The 24,052-nt window shown below is 50.9% G+C and overlaps 1 protein-coding gene across 4 annotated transcripts in view; it reads left to right on the top strand.

Annotated features, from left to right (window-relative positions):
* Positions 1–24,052, top strand: part of Adcyap1r1 (ADCYAP receptor type I) — a 107,576-nt gene that overhangs the window by 72,264 nt on the left and 11,260 nt on the right. For all 4 annotated transcript variants that reach the window (XM_037203776.1, XM_028864099.2, XM_037203777.1 and 1 more), the window contains exons 4-13: positions 3,936–4,043; positions 6,790–6,810; positions 7,737–7,778; positions 10,578–10,687; positions 11,115–11,212; positions 11,643–11,775; positions 12,975–13,128; positions 13,467–13,527; positions 14,112–14,181; positions 17,937–18,028. In XM_037203776.1, coding sequence (XP_037059671.1) covers positions 3,936–4,043; positions 6,790–6,810; positions 7,737–7,778; positions 10,578–10,687; positions 11,115–11,212; positions 11,643–11,775; positions 12,975–13,128; positions 13,467–13,527; positions 14,112–14,181; positions 17,937–18,028 — 889 coding nt within the window. The remainder of the gene's footprint in view (positions 1–3,935; positions 4,044–6,789; positions 6,811–7,736; positions 7,779–10,577; positions 10,688–11,114; positions 11,213–11,642; positions 11,776–12,974; positions 13,129–13,466; positions 13,528–14,111; positions 14,182–17,936; positions 18,029–24,052) is intronic.

Raw genomic sequence — 24,052 nt, forward strand, 5'->3', positions numbered from 1 at the left:
GCTGAACTCTTTGTGCCTTCACTGAATCCCTTTTGAATTAATGAGCAAATGAGAAGGAAAAGTAGCAAGAGGAGAGAGGAAAGGATGAAAGGAGAGGAGGGGGCAGGAGCAAAGGCTTACATCGCCACCAACGTGAACTGCTGAACTACACATGTTCTGTGTCTGTGGTGGGGACATACGTTCCTGTCCTCCACCAGAAAACCTAGGGACCCTCTTGTGAGCCCACCTCCTGTCCTGTCTAAAGGTGGTCAGTCTTCATAGATGAGGGGTGGTCTTTATAGGTCCTGGGGTCCCGGAGATCTTGTTCTGGGCTTTCTTGATGTCCTGGCCTCATAAGAAGACGAAATTGGGGGCAGAATGAAGGACTGGGAGAGTTTCCAGCCTTGTGACAGGTAGATCCTTGGGAATCCTGGGCAAGGCACTTGGCAGACACACCGGAAAGTAGTCCCAGTGGCTTTTGCCATCCCTGAGGCAGCAGCAGACAGTCCTGTGAACTCTCTGTTCCAGATTCCAGTTTGGCCACTCATAGCTGGGGGTGCTGAGAGACACTGGACTCTTGCTCTGACACTTGTCTATGAATCACAGCAGAGGAGACCACAACATAAATCTGGGTTCTTCTAGGCAGATTCGGAAGGAAGGCCCTGCCCTCACTACAGCTTTGTCCTCTTGTGAGCTTCATGCATGGGGACATCACTGAGAAAACTCTCACCAAGACCGCGTGTTACTTATCTGGCCTCCACCTCTGATCCCCGGCTTTAGATCCTGGCTGCTGCCACTCCTTGCCCCTCAGTCCTCACATCTGTGCCCTCTGTGTGGCCCCCTGACCTCAGCAGCTGGTTGTGCCAGGGCCTAATGTTCCAATTATGGGAGCATCTGCTGGCCAGGGCGTCTGGGGTGTGGGCCAGACATGGTCGTGCTCCATGGGCATTTCACAGTTAGCACGGACCATGGCAGCCAAAGATGTGCTGTTGGGTCTCTTTCAAGGACATGATGTCACAGCCAACTGTGTACTGGCGAGACACCCTGGGTGGACGGGAATCCTTGATAGCAGCATACGTAGGTGCTTTTTCTCATCTGATCCCCTGAGTCTCTGTACACTTAAACTCCACATAGAGAACTTTAACAATTTTCCTAGCTCCCAGAGGGTGCCATTCCATGAGCAGGATGCCACAGGCCAGAGAATCACTCGTGTGAACACCAAAGCAGCAAGGTCTGAATTCTGAGAGACCTAGAAGCTGAGAATGTCTGGGGTTGCCAGAAGTCATGGCTGCGACAGAGGAACCATGCTGTCATGAAGCCTGCCCAGGCCACCCCTCCGCCTGCTCAGGTTTCCTCTGAGCCTGTCAGCAGCTGGCCATTGAGCTTCTATCTCCCCAGCAGGGCAGCCCTTCTAAGGAGTGATTTCCAGGAGCATCTAGCTGAAATAACGAAGCTAAGCCCAATGACAACCAACAAGCATGGAGTCACCATGGTGCTGATCATAGGACTTCCTGTGTAGGAACTTGTTAGTCGTCCCCCCCTAGCAGTCCTGGGAGACAGGATGTGAGCAGTCACTCAGTTCCTTATGGGACACTGAAGTTCCCCCATCTGTAGACCCCTCTGTAGGTCAGGCTCCCTTCCTGAAAGCTGTCTGATGCTGCCTGACCTGCTTCGGCCCCTCCCCCACCCCTCTGCCCCTTTGTCATACACTCTCCACGATGTCACTACACGTGCTTCCTTTGCTAACCCCTGAGTGTGGTATCCTGGGGCTCCCTCCTCCTTGCTCTTCTTCACATCCTTTCCTTGGGAGACATGACTCATGGGCTGGAGAGATGGCTCAGCCATTAAAGGCTAGGCTCACAACCAAAAAGACATGTCTCACCACTCATATGCTCAAGAGGAAGTACGCCTGGCAGGCCAGATAGGGACAGGTAGGCAGGGCAGGGACAACAGCTGTCATGCTGATGAATCGGGGTGTGAAGAACACAGATTTTAATTGTTGATGTGGGGAGTTACCAAGCCATACAATTCGAAAAGATTTTGGTCCTAACTGAGGAATATCTAGGAGGGGGCTGTGATCCCAGTGAAGACTGATAGGTTTCATTGATGTCTGGAGGGAACCAAGCAGGACCTGATGATGCCCATGACAGAGATGGAGCAAATAGCGCTCAGCTGGGCTGAAACAGACGCAGGGCCGCAGGGTCGTTTCAGTCGGAGGATCTGGGTGGAGTCCAGAACTCCTGCATTTGACTTGTCTTTGGCCCCTCAAAGTGGGAACATACAGCAGGTAACAAACAAACCTTGAGGTCAGCCCAGAGAGTGGCTACATGTAATTCTATTAAGTCCCTGAGCTCATCCAAGGTGAGTGGGCAGGTGGCCCAAGACAGGATGCCTTCCAGAATCTGCGGCCAGTCAGGTGGGCCGAGTCCAGCTTGGCTGGAGTTGAAATTGTTCCTTGGATTTGGCAGCAGCGAAGAGGTTGTTGCTGACCTTGATGAGTGCTGCTGCAGTGCAGAGGAGAGGTGGAGAGAGATGGTGGCCATAAGGGGAGAGAATGCACAGAAGACAGGGGGATCCCATGAGCCATCAAACCTCCCAAATCAGAGATAGTTGAGCTGGACATACTTTTCTTCCTCGCTGCTCACCCCCAGGAAGACTTAGTGATTCCCAAGTCTCTCTGTGTACCGGTCCTTTCCCCTCTGCCAGCCAATCCCCACAACAAGGCTCTGACCTTGGCCTCCTCAAGGACTCTGCCTCCATCACCTCTTTCTGTTCCAAGTCTTTCCATAGTTCCGTCTGGATACCTTCCATCCTCTCAGCTGGGGAAGTGGTGACCTCACTTCAGGTGCCAGCTTTGATGCAGGGCTATGCTGGGAAGGAAGTGGGCTCTGGAGTCAGCCTCAGGCCAGCTGGTCTAGCCTCAACCCCACTCCCATGGAGAAGTGAGCCTCACTGGGGAGGTGAATATGAGGCCAGATCCCACAAGGGGGATGAGGCTAAGGGAATGCAGGTGTCTGGCAGGCTGCAGCTGTACTGTGGCATGGAGAAGAGGGCCTTCCACAGAGTCTCCTGCTCTGGAGTTCCTACAGTGGTTTTCTGAACCACTCCTGGAGTGCTTTTCCAGGTGCAGGAGCAAGCCGTCCCCACATAGGAAGACTTACCTTCTCTCCTCGTAAACTGTTTGCCTCCTGCAAGGGCCAACTTCTGAGCAGTTCATGCAAAGTGTGTGTGTGTGTGTGTGTGTGTGTGTGTGTGTGTGTGTGTGTATTTGTGTATGTGTGTGTGTATGTGTGTATGTGTGTGTGTGTACTTGTGTCTGTGTATATATGTGTGTGTGTACTTGTGTGTGTATGTGTATATGTGTGTGTGTGTGTGTATGTGTGTGTGTGTGTGTGTGTGTGTGTGGCATGTGGTTGCTGTTTGCCATTATTATCATTTGATTGCAATACCTAATAGAAATAACTTAAGAAAGATTTATTTTAGCTCACAGTTTCAGGAGTTCTGTTTGTGGTTGGGAAGGCACAGCGGAGTAGCTCAGCTCATGTTATGGCACCTAACAAGCAAAGAAATGGGGAATGCTAGCACCCCACTAGCTTTCTCCTTCCTCCCTTTATTTTGCTCAGGATACCAGCCCACCCACAGGTAATACCACACACCTTCAGGGTGGACCTTTCCTCCTTAGTCAGTCCTCTCTGGAGATGCCCTCACCATCACCAGAGGAATGCCTCACCATCTCTTAGGTGATTCTAAATCAAGTCAAATTGATATTGAAAACTAGCTGTTACAGAGGGGTGTATGTGTGTACACACCTATAGTATGTGTTGTGCCTGTGTGTATCTGCATATGTGGGACGTGTATGGTGTCTTTGTGTCTGGTTGTGGTATGTGTACACTTTGTGTGCATGTGGTATGAATACGGCTAGGCGCACTGTCACTCACGGTGGCTCTCTCCTCCAGGTTGCCCTGGCATGTGGGACAATATCACATGTTGGAAGCCTGCTCAAGTAGGTGAGCTGGTTCTTGTGAGCTGCCCTGAGGTCTTCCGGATCTTCAACCCAGACCAAGGTAAGTAGAGCCCAGAATCTCTCCAGCTGTGTTGATGTAGCCTGCAATCCACACAGCCATACCCCTGCCTGGAACTCAGCTTCAAGAACTCAGCTGCCCGATGGGCACATGGCAGATGGCAGGCAGGATGGGACGGCATCCTTCATGCTGGGATAGGGCATGGAGACACTTCTCCAACACAGCTCTAGGGCCAGGTATGCATTGTCAGGTGAGTGTCCTGGTAGGTGAGCGCAATCTGGGCTACGGCAGCTTTAATGCTTACCCCATTAGGGACCTTCTGCAAGGCAGACCATCCCTCAAGTTTCTGGTCCAGCAGATAGTGATGTGACACAGTGGCTGTTTTCCAAGTGGTCTGTAGGGATAAAGTGAGGTCACTTATAGAGATGCTATGTAGCACAGCACCCAGTGCATTTTGCATGTTTAGTAGTAAAGTTAGCTGACATCATCGCAGTCATCACGATGATAACATCACCATGGAGATGACTCAAGAGGCCTGGAGGAATATATGCATGGAGTTGTATGACCAAATACCCACAGGCAGAATGGGAGTATAAAGATGGCTGACAGACACCTGAGGCCACATTCTTCAACATCTTGATGTGGGCAGGTACCCAATCCTCCAGCCTCCCAGTCAGTCTGCCGGCCCACCCACTAGCATGCACATTTGCTAAGCAAAACATGTCCCTGGGCCTTACTGCCCTCAGATGACCGTGAGGATTCAGGGAAGAAGAGCTGGAGTCCTGCTCCTCTAACTCCAGCTGGCTAGGACACCAAGGAACGTAGTCTAGGACGTGTGGACATTGGCTTCAGAGGTATGTGTATGATGGCTTGTCATAGTTAGGGGTTTCTATTGCTGCAGTGAAACACCATGACCAATAAGGAAGTTGGGGAGGAAAGAGTTTATTTGGCTTCCACTTCCACATTGCTGTTTCATCACCAAAAGAAGTCAGGACAAGAATTCAAGCAGGGCAGGAACCTGGAGCACGAGCTGATGCAGAGGCCATGGAGGAGGCGCTACTTCCTGGCTTGCTTCCTATGACTTGTTCAGCCTGCTTTCTCACAGAACCCAGGACCATCAGCCTAAGGATGGCACCACCCACTATGGGCTGGTCCTCCCCCATCAATCACTAATTAAGAAAATGCCTTACAGCTGGATCTTATGGAGGCATCTTTTTTTTCTCTCTTTCTTTTTTCTTTTATTTTTTATTTTTTATTTTTTTTGAGACAGGGTTTCTCTGTGCAGCTTTGCGCCTTTCCTGGAACTCGCTTTGGAGACCAGGCTGGCCTCGAACTCGCAGAGATCCGCCTGCCTCTGCCTCCCGAGTGCTGGGATTAAAGGCGTGCGCCGCCGCTGCTGCTGCCGCCGCCGCCGCCGCCGCCACCGCCGCGGCCACCACCACCACCGCCCGGTGGAGGCATCTTCTTAATTGAGGCTCCCTCCTATCAGAAACCTCTAGTTTGCATATCAAGTTAACACAAGACAAGCCAGCATATAGCCTGTGCCAGGAAACCAAAGCTGGGTGGAGGGGTCTGTGGAGCTCACATACCATGTCTGCTCATGGTCTCTGGTGCCCCCAAAATGATGTGTACAATTCCTGGGGCCAAACTGGGATCCTATGGAATGGTCACTATGATATTGGATACAGAAATGTGAATCAGGGAGCAAGGAAATACTCTTCCCAAAGACAGGACCCCAGTGTGCCGGACTTCATGGAGGGGATGCCAGGCCCTGTCTGGGGGGGCCACAACCAATAACTTGCCTCCACTCTGGCTTGCAGGAGGTGGGGGAGAAAGAGTGGTATTCATTGGGGTCCCGAGCCTCCATCTTGGGCTTCCCATCCAGAGCACAGAGAAGGTGGGGTTTATTTATATATCCCTCCTCTCTTTATCCCACATCTTTCCACCTCCTGCTCGCCAAGAAGAAGCTGGTTTCTGAATGTTCCCATTCTGAGGGTTTTTGGAGACTGGCTGTGCCCCAAAGCAGGCCAGAGGGTAAATTCTGGGGGAGGCTCTAGGCAGAGAGGCAGAGTGAGTAGAGGGAAGATGGAGGCTGTCAGGGACAGGACCTGACTCCTAAGATTTATTCCCATGGAAGCCAGCTTAATCACTTCCTCCATGTGCCCATTGCTTTATTTCAGTTAGTTATTTGAAGCTTTTGGAACATCCTCCCTAGGCAAAATTCCAGCCACAAAACCTTTTTTTTTTCCCCTACAGTAGCAGCCACAAGAGGTGACAGGAATGAGGGTAAAATGATTTCCCTCAGCTGCACCCTGCCGCCTCAGGGAGCAGGGAATGTTATTTACACCTGGCTCTTAATGGTTCATTAAAGCAGGGCCTTTAGCACCTCTGTTCACAAGCCTGGTAGTGAGACCTGCCCTCCCCACAGAAGGGAGTGAATTGCAGTCTCTCTCTGTGTTCTCATTCCTGGAAGCTCAGTGACAATGGCGTTTGGATAGGCCTGCCAGAAGTGCTGGCTTTGTGGGATCCCTGGCCGATGCCTCCCCTTCCTCCTCATGTGCTGACCTGGAGGTGGAGTTAGAGGCTCCTAGTGTGGGATCCTCAGGCCTTCAGGTCCCTAGCAGGGCTCTCTCAGAGTTGGGGGCGGGGTGGGGGAGAGAATGTCCTGTGGGAACAGACCTTACTTCAGCCCTATTCACCACTGCATTTGTATTCATATTCATGCTCTCTCTCTCTCTCTCTCTCTCTCTCTCTCTCTCTCTCTCTCTCTCTCTCTCTCTCTCCCCAGTATGGATGACAGAAACCATAGGTAAGATGACCCTTGGGAGGACAGACAGAGTTCCATCTGCCTAGCGGGAGCCCAACCTTAGGAGATTCAATGCCCCTGGGTGCTGGAATGATGGTCAGGTGGGGTAGCATGCACGACAGGACCATCAGGGACCAGTTTCTTCCCTCCTGCCCACAATTTGGCCATTCTGGAGGCTAGGAGAGATGGAAGGCACAGTGGTTGGCTGCAAGGCCTTTCCAAGCTGGGTCAGGAGTTTGAGCCACCAATGGAGGGGTTGGAAACCAAGTCCACCTGTGTGCATGGTGCATGCATCTTCCTACATGTGGCCTGGCCCTGTTTGTGAGTTCGTGTAGATACTGTCATTCCAGCAGCAGGGAGGTGGGAATGTACCTACCAAGCAAGAGAACAGAAGATAATTAGAGGCAGATTATGCAGGGGGACAGGGAAGAGGTCAGGGCAGACTTCCTGAAGGAGGTGGCTCTTCAGCTTAGACATGGATTTTGAAAAGTTGAGAGGAAGTGGGGTTAACTTCTAGGTCATCTTTAGACAGATATGAGAATAAAGGTTATGCAGTTGGGAGAAAACTGCAGATAAACTTTTTGGGTTTGGGGAGGTCCCTTTGGTGAGAAACAGACTTGGAACAGCGGTGGGAGATGAACTTCAAATAAGAAACCCCAAGCCCCAGGCTTCTCCACTCCCCACCCCCACCCTAGAGGCTCTCTGGTGGGGACCAAGCCGTGGACCTCTCTGAGCTTCCTAGCCACGCAGCCGCCACCCTTGTGAGAGCGGTGTTGCAAGAGGCCGTGTACCACAGGGATGTGCATCTGCTGAGGGAGAGTCAGCCCCTGGATCCCAACCCCACTCGCTGCAGACTGGCCACCCTTAGCCTTGGGTGATGGGGCCAGTTGACAAATGCAGCATTCTGAACCGTGTTTGTGTTTTTGCAGGGGATTCTGGTTTTGCCGACAGTAATTCCTTGGAAATCACAGGTGAGGGAGGAGCTGGAGGCACTTTGGGCTGGTGAGGGTGGAGGGCAGCTGCTGTGGGAGCCCTGACCTGCTTTGTAGCTAGACTTTATCCTCTGTGTGGTCTTGAGCGTGTGGCTTCTCCGAGAAAGCTGTGTGTTGTCTCCTTGGAAGATACCACACGCCGGGCGGTGGTGGTGCACGCCTTTGATCCCAGCACTTGGGAGGCAGAGGCAGGCAGATCTCTGTGAGTTCAAGGCCAGCCTGGGCTACCAAGTGAGTTCCAGGAAAGGCACAAAGAAACCCTGTCTTGAAAAACCAAAAAAAAAAAAAGATACCACTCGGGTCCCCAGAGAGAAGATGGTACCTCCATCATGCAGATAATCACGTGCTGTGGGGGAGCTATGGGTGTCTTGACGCCCCTTCGTGTATTGTGAGTGTGGAGCCTCTGGATTCCAAGGTCTTTGGTGGCTTTGAACCTCCCACAGAGGTTCTCAGACCTCAGCTTTGCGCCCCAGTCACCTGGATGGATGGGGTCAAGCCATGTGCCACTCTGAGCATCACAGCCATGCAGCCGCAACCCTTGTTGCAAGAGGCTGTGTGCCAGAGGGATGTATGGTGGCCGAGTGAGATGCAGCCTACCTGTCTCCTTCCTGCTCTCTGCAGACTTGATGAGGTGCAGATTCTGGGGTTTCACCCCAGTCTTTGATGTGACCAGCTGAAGCAGGGCCAGATGCATGGCCAACCAGTCTCCAGGTGGAAAGATGGGGCCCTATCGGGGAGCCTGCTACGCTCCTACAGCATTGCCGGAGCAAAACAACCTGGTTGGTGACAGAGATGCTGTCACTGTGAGGTTTTGACAATCTGGAGATCACTCCGTCTTCCGGAGATTTCTATGAGAACAATATTCACAGAACAATTTTGAGAAGAGGAAAAAGGTTTATTTTTTTTCCTAGCCTACATCGTGTTATTAAAATAAAGAGGGAAAATAAAAGACAGGAAATGGCTTTTCCCTCTAGGAAGCTTTTTTTTTTTTTAATTGATTTCCACATCCCTGTGCACCCTTTGTCCCTTTCGTCTTCCTACCTCTGTGAGACAGGCAGGGCAGAGTTAACCAAAGCCCAGAGAGGGCAGTGGCGTGGCCATCTGGCTCCCAAGGGAGACGCGGGGAGGCAGTCCGATGTTCTCAACTGTTCAGGAGCCTTTGCCAGGAGGTTGCCAACAGCAGCCTGAGACACATTTTTCTGAAGAGGAGACAGTCTGGTGACATCACTAAGAGTGAAGCCCCTGGCCTGGTGGACTCCCTTGGCTTGTGTCTCGGGCGTCAGAGAGGCTGTGGAGACACTCCCATTCTGAGCAGATTCTTCTTCTGGGCTGTCCCTGCTCCGCCACTCCTCCCGGCCCCATCCCTCCAAGTCCTAGGGAGGGTATGTCTAACTCTCTGGGCTGAAGGCAATTGGCCTTACACCTGCTAAGTCTACCAGCAAGAACAGGATGCTGGTTAGAAAAGTGTGGGGTCTTTCCCCCTGCCCTCGGCACTGACTCTGCACTGACCCACCACCTCCTCATTGAGCTCCCCAGAGGCCACCTTGATCACAGCGGACGGGATCCTTCCCAGCAGTGCATACTCCACAGTGCTCCTTCTCCACAGTGATCTCTTACCATCCACAAGTCACTAGTCTGTATCAGAGACCGCAGGATGAGGCCCCAGAATCTGTGCTCTACCAAGCCCACAAAGTAGGCAGGGGTGTACAACTGAAGTTTGAAAACCTCTGTTCTGTCTCTGGGGATTTTAAACCACCCCAGATCCTGGTCCTTTCAATGTTTCCTAAGAGATGGGTAAACTCTTGGGCTGCCAGCTAGGGACAAGTGTCTGGTGCTAGCTAGAGGAAAGGGCCTGCTTGCCTTGTGCTTTCCCGGACTTTAGTGTCTCTCACGGGCTCAGAATGACATGATGTCATTCAAGGCTGAAGCCGCCCACTCACATGAGAGATAGCCTACACGCTGCTTGGCAGGTAGCGAACACCTCTTTCAGCAGCCGTGAGGGCTCTGTCCCTCTAGCGTCCCACACAATGGCCTTAGGGTTGATCCAAAGAGAATGAATGCACACGGATGACAGGAGACAGACTACAGGACTCTGACAGGCAAAAACAAAGCAGCGAAACAGCAATGGCAAAGGCCCGCCGAGCCCTGTAAGGGTGGAAGTAAGAGAGAGTATGCCTGGGGAGCCCTGTAAGGGTGGAAGTAAGAGCAAGTATGTCTGGGCTTGCTAAGTAACAGTAAAGCCAGGTGCCCATTGGTGGGAGATGTTCCAGCTGCTGGGAGGTCCAGAGCTCGGAGCTCAAGTGTGCCCAGTCCTCACCCCACAGTCACCCAGGGAGGTCTTGGACACACTGGATGCCTTGTTAGGGCCCCTGCGGTTGGGGATGAGGTTGAGGGTGGGTTTGGAAGCAGCGTTTGTGACCAGTCTCTAGGTGGTTTTGCACATTGACCTTTTGAGAAGTGCTGATCCAGGGCCCTGGGGGGGGGGGCAGGCTCCAAATCCTCTTCCGGTGAGTGTTTGGGAATATTTCAGGAGAGGTACAGGCATGCTGGATTCTTGGTTCAGGGATCAGGTTGCTCATTCATTCATCCCCCCTCACCCCCCGGCCTCTGTCATTAGTGAAGGATAAGTGTCAGGTCTTCAGCAATCACTCGACCTTGTACCTTCTAGCTCCAGCCTCCCGTTGAACACGTGGATTTTCAGGAATTCCCAGTATGAAATCATTTCCAGGGTCATTTAAAGCCATTCACCAACCTTGCTTAGTTTTTTGTTCTCTGCAGACATGGGGGTCGTGGGCCGGAACTGCACGGAGGACGGCTGGTCAGAGCCCTTCCCCCATTACTTCGATGCTTGTGGGTTTGATGACTATGAGCCCGAGTCTGGGGATCAGGTAAGTCAGATGGTGGGTTAGTTCTGAGGAGCTCGGGGCTCTGGGTAGCACTCACGAGCACCTGCTGTATACTGAGCCTGAGGCGTGGAGGGTAGGACGTTCATTCACCCTGCTGGGGCTCTGTCCCACCAGGAGTCCCCTCAACCCTGGCTACTTTTTCAGGACAATGCCGTCTATGTAGCCCAGCAATTGAGGGGTTAATGCTGGGCCTAGCAGGGAGTCTCTTCCCCCAATACATTCTGAACAGGTTTAGAGTACTGACCCTTTTCAGAGAGGAGCAGGTGTCTGGCCAGGAGTGGAGTGATGGCAAATAGGGGGAGAGGTTGGGCCCACAGGAGGGCAGGCCCTGGGCCGGGACACTGGGTGTGGGTCCTAGGGGGGGGCAGTGGCCGGTTCCAAGTGGAGCATGTCCTGTGCCCTGCTCCAGGATTATTACTACCTGTCGGTGAAGGCCCTCTACACAGTCGGCTACAGCACTTCCCTCGTCACCCTCACCACTGCCATGGTCATCCTGTGCCGCTTCCGGTGAGAGCCTGGTGGTGTTACAACCACCCCTGTCCGTCCTGCTCAAAGTGCTTGCCTCCCATCATTCCCGGAATGCCGCTTGGACGGCAGGGCCCTGTCCCTAGCAGCACAGCAGATGGGGAGGTGGCCTGAGAGAGCAGCTCATGTCTCCAGAACCTCACAGTTGGACAGGATCCCTTCTGGGAATCTCCCTTGCTTGCTTTCATCTCCCTGGTCTAGGTGGAGAGGCTGTAGGGAGGAAATGTCTGGCCAGCAGATGACCAGATGACCAGGGTGGGGAAGGCAGAGGATTATTGAGATGGGAGAAGAGGGTGGTCTGGGAGAGGGACCCCATTAAGACAAGCCACGAGGAGGCCCAGAGCAGCCCCCCTAGCCCCCCAGGATGTGAAATGCTACGCAGTTGATGGCCTCCCCATCCTGGTTCGCGCAGGAAACTGCACTGCACTCGCAACTTCATCCACATGAACCTGTTCGTGTCCTTCATGCTGAGGGCCATCTCCGTCTTCATCAAAGACTGGATTCTGTATGCCGAGCAGGACAGCAGTCACTGCTTCGTCTCCACTGTAAGTGAGCCCAGCAGCCCAGCCACCCCGGGACTCTGCCCTGCTAGCACCCTACAGGGAAGGTGTCCCTGCAGGTGAAGGCCTCGTCCCAGGTCATGTGGAAGTTCAGGAGTTATGGAGTGGTTACTGTAGCCAGTGTATGACTTCACTCCCAGCCAAAACACAGTCAGGCCTGGGGTGGGGTATTTGTACACTGACTGTGTGCAGGTGTATTACTGTGACTGGTGTAATAAAAAGCTGAATGGCCAATAACTATTCTTGAGGTACAGGTGGGATTTCCAGGGAGAGAAAGGAAGAGGAGGAGGAATCAAGGCACAGAGGAGTACCAAGGAAACATGGAGGGAGTTAGACATACAAAATGAAAGAAAGATTAAAAAGCTCTGTGGTGAAACATAGATTAATAAAACCAGGTTAATTTTAATTATAAGAGCTAGTGGGACAAGCCTAAGCTAAGGTCGAGCTTTCGTAATTAATAATAAGTCTCTGCACTGTTATTTGTGAGCTGGTGGCCCAAAGAAAAATCCAGCTACACAGGCCCTCAGCCTGGACCTTGGGCCAGGAAGGCCACATGAGAATGAGGCTCAGGCAGGGCTTGCCCAGTCCTTTGTTATGTAACCAGTCCTGTGGAAATCCGTGTGCCAGCTGTCCAGGGTCTTTGCAGATGCCTTCCCAAGCACAGATGTGTGAAGAGGAATATGTAGAGAACTGGCTATATGACAGTATGGGCTGAGAACAGATTGGGCTTGGGGCCTTCACTGGGAGGGCATGTTTTGAGGATCTGTTAGAAGAGATTTCCCAGGGCCAAGGTGCGTGTCTCTACCTGTGATGTGTCCAGATCCTCATTTTGTAAGCAGTCTCCCGTGGGGACTGCCGGTTGCTTCTCTTCCTACTTACCTGACCTGCAGTGCTGGGTAAGGGGTGAGAGGATGGGAAAGGGGAGCTGGGAGCTTTAGCCTGTTATCACTTGTCCTGTACAACAGCATTTTCCTGGCTGGGCAGGTTATCCTGAGTCCTAGGATGCTGTGCATTCTGCCTCCTCCATCAAGGAACGCCCATAATCTTAGGTCCTTGGGATACCTGAGGCTGAGTGTGCCAGTGCTGACAGGCCTCAGGATTTCCCCTTGTTCTGTGGAGCTGGGTTTCAGGGTTTACCTGGGGGCAGGGCAGAGAGCTCAGCTTTCCTCTGGCTGTCCCTGTAGGTGGAATGCAAAGCTGTCATGGTTTTCTTCCACTACTGCGTGGTGTCCAACTACTTCTGGCTGTTCATTGAAGGCCTGTACCTCTTTACACTGCTGGTGGAGACCTTCTTCCCTGAAAGGAGATACTTCTACTGGTACACCATCATTGGCTGGGGTAGGTCACTGGCTGGGTCTGGATGGCTCAGCCTCCTGGTCAGTTGTCTTTGGTCCTAGTTTTAGGAACCATTAGGTAACAGCCCTCGCTAGACTGTGGACTACTTGCTAATTCTTAGAACCACTTTATCCTTTACTTCCTTCCAGTGGGACCCCATTTGTTAAGGGAGAGCTATACCTAGGCATCATCTTAGGAGACCAGATGGCCTGAAGCTGGGGGAAATGGAAAATATGAGAAGAAGCTGGAGATGAGGGACAATAGGACCCCCAGGAATTTTCTCCCTCCCCTGAGGCTAAGAGTATCCAGGGCAAGTTGGATTTCCTTTTCTTGTTCTCCAGGGACCCCTACTGTGTGTGTGACCGTGTGGGCTGTGCTGAGGCTGTACTTCGATGATGCAGGGTGAGTACATTTTCAGGCACCTGGCTTCCCATGAACTCCCCAACATGTTGTTCTGAACAAGACCCAGCCCTGGGCAGCACCTGAGTCCTCACCCCATGTGATCAGTCCTGTCTCAGCCACAGACCAAAGCCTGGCCCCAAGTTCCTCCTCAGCCTTCTCCTCTGTGGTTAGCCTTGTCTTAAGTGACAGTCCAGCAAGAGAATGGGTACATTTCTGAACCCATCTGGTTTGGGGCAACTCTGAGCATCTGGTATCCTTTGGAGAGAAGGAGGAAGAATGTCAGAGGTGAGGTTACTCTCCACTCCAAGGTTACCCTACGGACCCTGGAACTGAATGGGAGACTTGTCCTTTCCAAGGATCCCACTGTGATCCTGATTCTTGGGCTCCAGTCTCTGCCATGACAGAGGAGCAGAGGGGAAAAAAGCAAGCCTGGGGTGAGGGGTATTCTTCTAGCTAGCCCACCTCTACTTCCAGATTGCCCTGGCCAGGGGTGACAGGGGGAGAAAAATGCAGGCCCCCAGCTAGTCATGTGATGTTCTGCAGGGTCTGTTATGATTTCTCCTCTTTGCCTGTCTGTCTTTTAGCTGCTGGGATATGAATGACAGCACGGCTCTGTGGTGGGTGATCAAAGGCCCCGTGGTTGGCTCTATAATGGTGAGTATCCTTGGAATAAAGAGAGAAGGGAGAGACAGACAAAGAGAATACAGGGAAGGGAAAGATAAGCTTTGTCACAGCTGTATTATATGCTGTAACACTGGCGCACACATTATTAAGTTATTCTAGTGTTATTCCATTTTTAATTATTGTGAAAGGTGCTACTAGGAATAATTTCATGCATGATTTTGAGCATGATTTGTTTTTCAAATGAATCTCTAGAGGTGGAATTGCTGGTCAAAAGGGTATACATTTAACATTTCAGATCCTTCACCATTTTGCAAGAATGCTTTAACACATCACATCCCCTCTGGTGCCTTTGTTCCCCAGATCCTCCCTGTACCTGCAGTACCAGTCATTTGATGGTGCAGAGTCCTGTGGAGGGTGGCACTGTCTTCAGGATGGCACGTCTGTTCTCTGTGTTGTTAGTGGGCTCAGGCACGCACTTCTGAACAGCTTTTTTGGTGGCGTGTACTTATTTTGGACATTCCTGTGAACTTCTCTTGTTCAGTCCTCTGGCAGCTTGTCCTTCTGATCAGTTGAGGAGCAGTGACTTCTCTTTGCCACTTTGTCATGTTCCCAGGCCAGCATGACTTGCATGCATTGGGATCCTCGGGCTTCATCTTTATAATCCCAGCCTTATTTCTTGTTTATGGAGGATTTCCGTCAGCTTAAGCTATACAACCAATCTCCTCTTAATCGCTTCACGACATGGTTGTGGTTTAGATGCTCAATCTTTAAGAAATGTATTTTTTTTTGTCCTTTTGAAAATGCTATTTACGTTTATATTTTTGACGGCTGCACATTTCCCAGTCTCCTTATAGCATCTTATATGCTGGAAAGTTATTTATCACAAACACTGATGCACTGTGGATTGGAGACCTTCACCTGTGTGCCACTCATGTGCCAGCCCAGGAGGCTGTGCCCGCTGCGGTGACTCTGTATGTTTTACCATCGTGTATGTCAATTTCTTATTTGTTCACACATTCAGTTAGTCAGGTAGACTTTTGAATATCCTCGTTAAGTTGTAAGAAAAGATCTGGTGGAGGTCTGCATTGAATTATGTACCGATTGGAAGGAAAGTTGATTTTCTCCAAGAACACAGCGACATTCCCCGTCTGCCCAGTCTTTCTTGCTCTCATTTGCTTACTCTGAGGCATCCCCAGCCTGGGCCTTGGTTGAGTCTAGAGATCTTTCCTTCATTGTAGTGTCTGGTGGTGGAGATCTGGTAGATCTGTCCTTCCCTGCAGTATTGGGGCCATAAAGGGAAGTGATCAGTTTTTGTGATTTCTTGGCTTTGTTACATTTTCGAATTCTCTTATGAGTTTAATCTCTTTTATTTGCTTCCCATGGGGTTTCTACATAGAAAATTATGCAACCTGTAAATGGAAACAGCTTTTTCCGATCTTTTCCAATATCTGTTCCTTTCATTCCTTGTTTTTATGGAGGACAATGTTTGCTCTAGTTTTTGGCAGTTGACTTGTGTGCAGTTGGGCAAGGGTTTCTTCCTGGCTGGCTTCCGTGTGTGTTGTTATGAAGATGAGCACGGGTATTGCATTTGATCACATGTGCTGAAGAGATCATGCCCTGTGACAGAATAGTATAATACACGAGTCCAATGTTTCTCTAGTTCTAGGGATGTACTTGTGTCTGGCTTTGAGCACTGGTGCTTATGTCTTTGGGATACATTGTGAGGAATAAGATTCTGGGACAAAGAGTGTGTGCATTTATCATTCACATGGCCATGGACAAGGAGCAAGAGCGCTCACTTCCTGTGATCCCCATGTCTTTGCTGGTTATTTGTCTACTACTAATTATTTGCCAGTCTCACAGGGATGATGGAGCTTGTTTTTTTTTTTTTTTTTTTTTTTTTTTTTCTGTATTTCTTTACGTTCCTAGGATGAAATCTTTGTGGTCATGATCTGCTTACTCTTCTCATGTACCACCAAATTCTGCTTGTTAATGTTGTCCTTAACGATTTAGGATTGTTCTCCATGTATCTTATATGTCAGTGTGAGTTTATTTTCTGTTCCTGCCTGGCTTTTGTTTTGTTTTGCCTTTTGAAACAGGGTCTCACTAAGTAACCATGCTCAACTTTTTTTTTTTTTTTTTGGAGGGGTCTGTTTCCTTCCCTCGTGTGTGTGTGTGTGTGTGTGTGTGTGTGTGTGTGTGTGTGTGTGTAGAGGTCAGAAGAGATCAATCTCTAGTGTCATTCTTCAGAATTCCCATTTGGATTTTTTCTGAAGGTTTCTCACTGGCTTGGAGTGCAGTCCAGGGTCTGCCTGTGTCTGTCTCTTCAGCCCTCAGATTACAAGCACATGTGGCCACACCTATCTTTCTTTTCTTTTATTTTATTTTTCTCTTCACCGGAGTTCTAGGGATCACACTTTATCTTTTATTCTCTTGCTTGTAAGATTTTATTGGCTGGGCTACCCCTCTGTGCCTGCCCCCCTTTTTTTGTAGTAGAATCTTTGAGATTCGCTCTGAAACAATTACATATCAGGGAAACCGCATTTTCTTTACAAGTTCATGAAATTATCTGGGCCTAATGCTTTGTAACGCATATACTTTTGACTCCTTTTACATTTCCTTCTGAACTTATTGCTCTCCTCAGACCCTCCACCTCCTAGGGAGTTGTTCTTGCTCATTCTAATTTCCTGGTTTGGGTCAACCGTCGTCTCTCACGATTCGAAATCCTCTGTTTATCTCTGGTGTTGTCCTCGTTCTCACCCCTAGACATTTAATGGTACTTTCTCCTCAGCAATATTTGCTGAGTTAATTCGGGCATTAATTAGACAGCAGCAGAAGCAGAGACAAGCACGGCAGAGCAGGAGTGTGCTTTCTTGTGCTAATTGATCTGTGAAACAAAGAAGAGAGCAAGCAGGGTCCTTCCTGATCAAGGCTCCTATGGCTTCCAGTCTCTTTCTCTCGACTCTACCTGCAGAGCATTCCCTCTGGTATATGTCAGCTTTAAGACGATCACTCTCCTGCTTTCGGATGCTTGGTTGTTCTCAGGAGCGGTTGTTGTTTTGAAATAGAATCGTGTTGTTCTTTTCTTCTGGGCGACTTTGGCTCTGGCCCAGAGATGTCGCCGTGCGTGCCGGCTTCTTGTTGTGCCTCCTTTGCATTTATTTGCAGCTCTTCCTCCTCCTTTCTCAGCACACACGCAGCTTCCCACTGTGTTTGGAAAGCAGCTGTCCCTGATGGCACACGCTGCTGCTATTGCTGTTCCCAGGCAGTCCTCTAATTAGGAATACTGCCTCAGCCGTGGCTGCTTCCCCGTATTCCACGACTCTGGACTTGAACTTTCTCTCCCCATCCCCACCCCACCTCTATCTCTCTATCTCTGAGACAGGGGCTTGCTATATCTCCCAGGCTGCCCTGGAATGCATGATCTTCCTGCTTTGGCCTTGCAAGTGCTGGGATTACAGGCCCGCAGCAACCCCACCATCTGCTGAGCTTGGGGTCACCTGTACAGCCACCTCCTCAGCTGTGCTTTTCCAACACCCTAGCCTTCTTTCCTCTTCCTCTTGCAGACAGTGCCCGCCTCTGGATTACCCCCCCCACCCCCCGCCCCGTGCTCTCTATGTCCAGGTTTTTGCATAGAATTCTTTTTCTTGTATCTTTTCCTTCGTTCGAATGACTCCGTGGGAGGCTTAGAAGTCTGCAAGGGAACTTGCCCGCCTGGGAGAGGGTCCTGTTGGGGACTACCAGGCTGGACAGAGATTCGAGTTTGCCTTTCCTTTCCTCCTCAGGTTAACTTTGTGCTTTTCATCGGCATCATCATCATCCTTGTGCAGAAGCTGCAGTCTCCAGACATGGGAGGCAATGAGTCCAGCATCTACTTGTAAGTATGTTGTTATGTGGCTATGGATGCCACAGCCATTTCCGACCACATGGCCTGCACTTGGGGTCACAGGCAGGACAAAGCTTGAACTTTGCTGGCAGGTTGACCTAGCATGGGTGTTTGCAAGATTCCTTCCTCATTAAAGTGCCTGTGAACTACAACTGCCCTCCCAGGCTTCAGCCAACCCAGAGTTCCTCAGTGACATGGGTGCTGCATGGAAAAGGGAGAGAGAGAGAGAGAAAGAGACTGACAGAGCCTCTGTGGTGGCAGGAAAATCAGTGGAGAACTCCAGAGTCCCTCGGGGAGCTAGGGTCTAGGTTGTTTAGAAGTTGGCTTTCCTTTGGGGATGCTGGTTCTGTGGGAAGATGAGCCCTTTGGAGGCATGGCTGTGACAGGCCACACCCCCTCATCCACTATGCAGAAGCTGCTAAGTGCCTGGCAGTCAGCAGGGGGACCTTCTGCATGGGGATTCTCCTTCCTCCTCCTTCCCTCAGAAGAGCTCTGTCCACCTCTGTGTCTGTCTGACCTTCTGCCTCAGCCCCCTTTGTCCTCAGCAGAGGAGCATCAGCTCTGTGATTGCCACTGAGTGCAAGGCTTTGGCTACGCTTACAGACATTTGAGTTCTGAGAAGTAGTTTTGTAGTCACTGATTGCCCTAAAATCACAAGACCACCTCAATCCCAGCCCCTTCCCGTTCTGAAATCGGACAGAGCTCCTGTTGACTCCCCCTTCGGGCTCAGGAATGGAGTGTGGGGTGTGAAGATACTTCTAATGCTAAAGAGAAAGGTCACGGGCTCTGTGAGGCTGTTTGGAAGGGCGTAGTAGCAGCCCAGGGTAGATGAGGGCAGCCACGGGACTCTCACAGCATCCCTGGGGTCTTTGTGACAAACCCAGCCTGAGGCTCACAACCTTGATGGCTTCTCTGAGAAAAATGAGGGGGCAGTAGAGAGTGTGAAGCAGAGGGTTCTACCAACCATTCTCCTAGGGAGAAAAGGAATGCTGCAAAGGGACTGAGTTCCAGACCCACTTCAAGGCTCCTTCGGGGGAGATGGAGACCACTCATTTCCCTGTGTCGGTTGTTAGCACAGGGTCTTTACTATTATATACAACGTGTTCTCTGCCTCTGCGGTAATTACGTACCATTGAACAAGGACACCTTTGTGATCATTTTACTGTCCCCCCCCCATGCTTGTTTCATGTTTTTGCCATGTTTTATTTATTTATTTAAGCAACCCGTTACTTGTCTATCTTTTCATGTTTTGCCAGCTGTTTATTTATGTATGTATTTATTTGCTACTTTGTAACAGCCCTTCCTTGTCTGTATCTGTGATGCAATAGGAAGTTACTGATACAGGCCTTGACCTATGGACAGGGCAGCAGCTCTGTTGCTTTTTGCCCTGCACTGGAGAGAGACCCTTGTCTCAGAGTCACAAAACAGCCCCCTTCTCTCCTTCTGCCACCTTCCTGTCCAATGTAGGAAGCCAAAGTCGTGCCTCTATGCCCAGCCTCAGTTTCTCTTGCTTGCCTTGCGGACTGGCTCCCTTACTGACTGTCACCTCTTGTTATTGGAAAAGCTAATTTAGTCTCAATCTCTCCTGAGCACTGTCAACCTTGCTCAGTCTCCTCCCCTTCCTGGTAGGATCTGTGTCTTCTTCTGAGGCCTCTGGGCCATCTTCTTTGGCCTGAATGAGAAGAACCTTCCAGCTTCTCCTTACTTTGCCTATGCAGACACACACACACACACACACACACACACACACACACACACACAGGGGCTCAGGCTCAGTAAACAAGGATGCTCTGGGAACCTTGATCACATGTTTGCCATATCAAATGCCCTGCCCCAGACAACAGCAACTGCCCCTGGCCTGATGGGAAAGAACACTGGGCCTTCCTAACGTATAGATAAGAATCACTTGTAATTAGCACATGGTTTATATTAATATTCGGAGGTTAATCCAGAACTTGGAAGAAGCAGCTAGTTGGTTTACTTTCTTAGTGTAAAAACAGCACTTTACAGGCCTGGCCAGTGCTCTTTGATAGAAACAAAACAAAACAAAACAAAACAAAAAACAACAACAACAACAACAACAAAAAACAACAAAAATACAACAAAACCCAAAGCTATGGTAGACTCCAGTTACAAAGATTACAAACTCAATCTGTAAGGCTGACAAGGGATTAGCTTGATCCCATTGAATTCAGCTCTATGTCTGAGTGTTCCCAGGGTCAACAAAGCTTCTGAGAGCTGCAGAGGATGTAAAAATGCTTGCGTGCATTTGATACTCACAGGCACAGCTGAGCAAGCTGGGCAAGCTATCCCTAACTAACTAGAAGCCCCTTTTACAGTGAGGACACCAGTGTTCCATAAAGTTTGGTGAATGCAGCAGGAAAAGGAGCTAGGCTGTGGTCGCAGTGCAGGCAGTGGGCACCAGAGCCGGCTTATGTCATCCTTCCTGATCCCAGGGAATCCACAGATTGTAAATGATAAGGTTAAGCCAGTGTGTAAAATAAAAGGCTTCCTGAATGAAGATCCCTGGTAGGCTCTGGACGTCCCTCTCCACCCCCCCATATAAAAGTACTCCATTCCCAGGGCTTTCAAGAAGCTGGCTCTAAGGGGAGGTGCCTGCACTAGGGAGGAGGGAGAATCTGGGGTGGGCAGGGCATGGTGGGAGATTCCAGGGCTGTGCCTGGGACTCCAGATGTGTGTGTATTTTGCTGTAAAGCCCCTTCTGGTCTGCCCACAACAGCTCTCTGGTTTTTTCCTCTGTTTCCAGAACAAATTTAAGACTGAGAGTCCCCAAGAAAGCCCGAGAGGACCCCCTGCCTGTGCCCTCAGAGCAGCATTCACCCCCTTTCCTGTAGGTTGGTTCCAGCTGTGCAGATGCTAAGGGTTTGTCCACTGTCAACCAAGGTGCTCTTGGCCTTGAAGGACCTGCCTGCCGGATGTGGGGCTCCGCGGAGGGCAGGGGAGCCTGGGCCTGCATTAGGGTCAGCAGGGGCTCAGGTTAGGGTTGTGCAAGCATTCAGCCCTGGGCTTGGCAGGGTTGGCTTGTTTTGGCCTGAAACCTGAGTTTCTGCTAGGCACAGCCCCCTGACTCTGGAGGGTGGAAGAGAAGGAGGTTTTCTGGAAGACGCAGACTGAGCAAGGAATGACTCAGTCCAGTCGTGATGTGGCCTGGCTTCATTCTTAGTGCCCATGACTGGCTCTGCTCTTGGAGGTGGGCACTGGAAGCTATCACTTAGGTCTGAGGTGGGGAGGGAAAACCTATGTGTGCACCCCTCCCCCCACATCCCCGCAGAGATTCCTCCCCCACCTCCCAGGACAGGCTTTGTGTGGGCAGGCAGCCCTTCCGTCAGGATGTTCAGCCAAGGGTTTGACATACAGGTATGGCCTTCCAGTCCCTGCAGCCCATAACCCTCACCCTGTCAATGAGTATCTGCCCCCAGAGTTCTATCAGGGGTGGTTTAGGGAAACCGTTACCCTGAGAAACCCAGGAAAAGAAAGCCACCCAATAAGTCAGTGGCCACAAAGCCTTGAGCCCGGGTGTGGATGCCCTCTGGGATCCCGGGCTTATTCTGCCTCCTTGTTGGAGGAGGAAGCGGTGATGAGCCATACTTCTGGCAGGGCTGCTATTTCTGGGGACTGCTTCCTGGGGACTGGGCAGTGTTCTGAAGGTGCAGGTGAGCTTAGCGTCAGGAGACCATCATGGTCTATAGACTGCCAAGGAGGCAGTAGTACATGGATTCCTAGGCTCGGAGGTGGAGACAACGGGGGTGCTCTCCGCACAGGGCATGGATAGCTGTCTGTCTAGTATCCCATTGGATGTTTCCTGGGGCTTCAGTCCGGCCAGCCTCTCACACAAAAGGCACTGTAAAAACCTTGTGCCAGATCCCTGGGATAGACGTGAGAGCTGAGACCCTGAAATAGCCCTGACCTTCTTTTTTTTTTTTTTTTTTTGGTTTTTCGAGACAGGGTTTCTCTGTGTAGCTTTGCGCCTTTCCTGGAACTCACTTGGTAGCCCAGGCTGGCCTCGAACTCACAGAGATCCGCCTGGCTCTGCCTCCCGAGTGCTGGGATTAAAGGCGTGCGCCACCACCGCCCGGCGAGCCCTGACCTTCTTACAGATGAAGAGAAGCCATGTCAGAGCTGGACCTGGAAGCCACGCCTCCCCTGACTTGCAGAGGGGGCTCTGCACCAGCCACTGGCCAAATCCCCACAAGTCAACTCCCACTGACCACCAGAGGTCTTCTGATCCAGGGAAGCCCCCCACCCCCACCCCAGCGCACTTCTCTGAGTCTCCTGTGCTTCCGTGGACTCGGGGCGGCCCTCTAAGTTGGCCTGGGTGTATCTCTAGATGAAACTGTTCTCCCCTCTTGCCTAGTTATCCTGGGAGGCCTCCACCCTGCCTTTCTCACTCTCTGGGTCAGCTCTCCTGTCACTGCAGGGCCTGTTGCCTTTCAGTGAGTCTGTTTGCAGGCCACTGCAGGCCAGGGGCAGGGATTTGGGAGAGGGCCTCTGGATAGTCTCCCTGAGAGCCCTCTGGATGTCACCTTGACCTTGTTGCTCCTGGATTTGACCTCCTGCCCTCATCAGGGCCACCCTTCCCAGTAAACATGTCACTAAATTGTCCTTTGGCTATTTTCCAGATTTTTTTTTTAAATTACATCTTTTTTTAAAAAGATTTATTTATTTATTATGTATACATTGTTATGTCTATACATATCCCCACAGGCCAGAAGAGGGCACCAAATCTCATTACAGATGGTTGTGAGCCACCATGTGGTTTCTGGGAATTGAACTCAGGACCTTTGGAAGAGCAAGCAGTGTTCTTAACCTCTGAGCCATCTCTCTAGCCCCAGATTTTTTTTTAAAGGAAAATCAGAGGAGTCTATGTTTACTGTAAAGTGTTGTGGATCCCCAAAAGGGAGGAATATGGGACAGTGTTGGGGGGAAAAAAGGAGAGGTCTTCAGGGAGAAAGGCTAAAGCTTAGAACTCAAGGGTACAGAAATCGAGCAATGGCTGTGTGGATGTGCAGTGTCTTAGACTGGCCCTGTCTGCTTTGGCCAGGGTTGGGGGTTGTTAGCCACTTGGTCTGGGCAAAGGAGAGGACCAGGAAAACAGCTGCTGTTCCTGTGGACCCAGAGCTCCTTATTCTCCTCATTTGTATCACCCTCTCTTTCTCCATGCACACACAATCCAGCCCCTGTCATTTACCAAGTACACACAAGAACTTTCTCAGGAACACCTTGCAACAGGGCTTCTCCAGCATCCCCCCTCCCCCCCAAAAAAAGGCTGAGGTTGAAGTGCAGCTCCTGGGCTGGCCGCTCAGGAGGCCAGAGTGGCACCATAGTTTGTTACTGATATGTAACAGTACCAGTGGCAGTCAGGTACTGTTCCTGCCACTGGTCTGGGGATCCCTTGAGGATCAAGGCATCAAATGACACTTATAAAACAGGCCTACCGCACCTACCTCATAGGTGATGTAAAATAAAAAATGCCATTTATTGAATGAGTACCACAGGCCTGGAGAGGAACAGCCCAGGCCTCATCTGGATGTATGCAATACATGTTCTTGCCTCAGCCAGCCGAGTCGTGTCTCCAGGCTCTGGCTGCCTTTAGATCCACTCCCAGCTGGAGTCCCAAAGCAGGTCTTTGAATGTTAAGGACCTGATTGTTCTGCATATTCCTCTTCATTGGCAACTAATCCACACCTGATTAATGCATTCACTCGCCACTAGGAGGCGCCCCAGAGCCCTCCACAGGGAGGTAACTTGTTATCCAAGGTGGCATGGACTCTTGGTCTCTGGTAGGGAAACTAGTGTTCCTGGCTTACACCAGCTCAAGCGTGAGCAGGACCAGAAAGCATCAGCAGAGGCAGGGGTGCAGCTAGATGCCTCTGTGACTGAGGCCAGCAGGGTGCACAGGCAGCCTGGCCTCGGTGGTGCCTCCTCAAGGCATCCGTTTCCTCAGGCTTTTGCCCTTCAGCCCCTGTCCATATACCTGGACGGAGCAGCCTAGCT

This window comes from Peromyscus leucopus, chromosome 3 (genome assembly GCF_004664715.2).
Source record: "Peromyscus leucopus breed LL Stock chromosome 3, UCI_PerLeu_2.1, whole genome shotgun sequence".
Lineage (NCBI taxonomy): Eukaryota > Metazoa > Chordata > Mammalia > Rodentia > Cricetidae > Peromyscus > Peromyscus leucopus.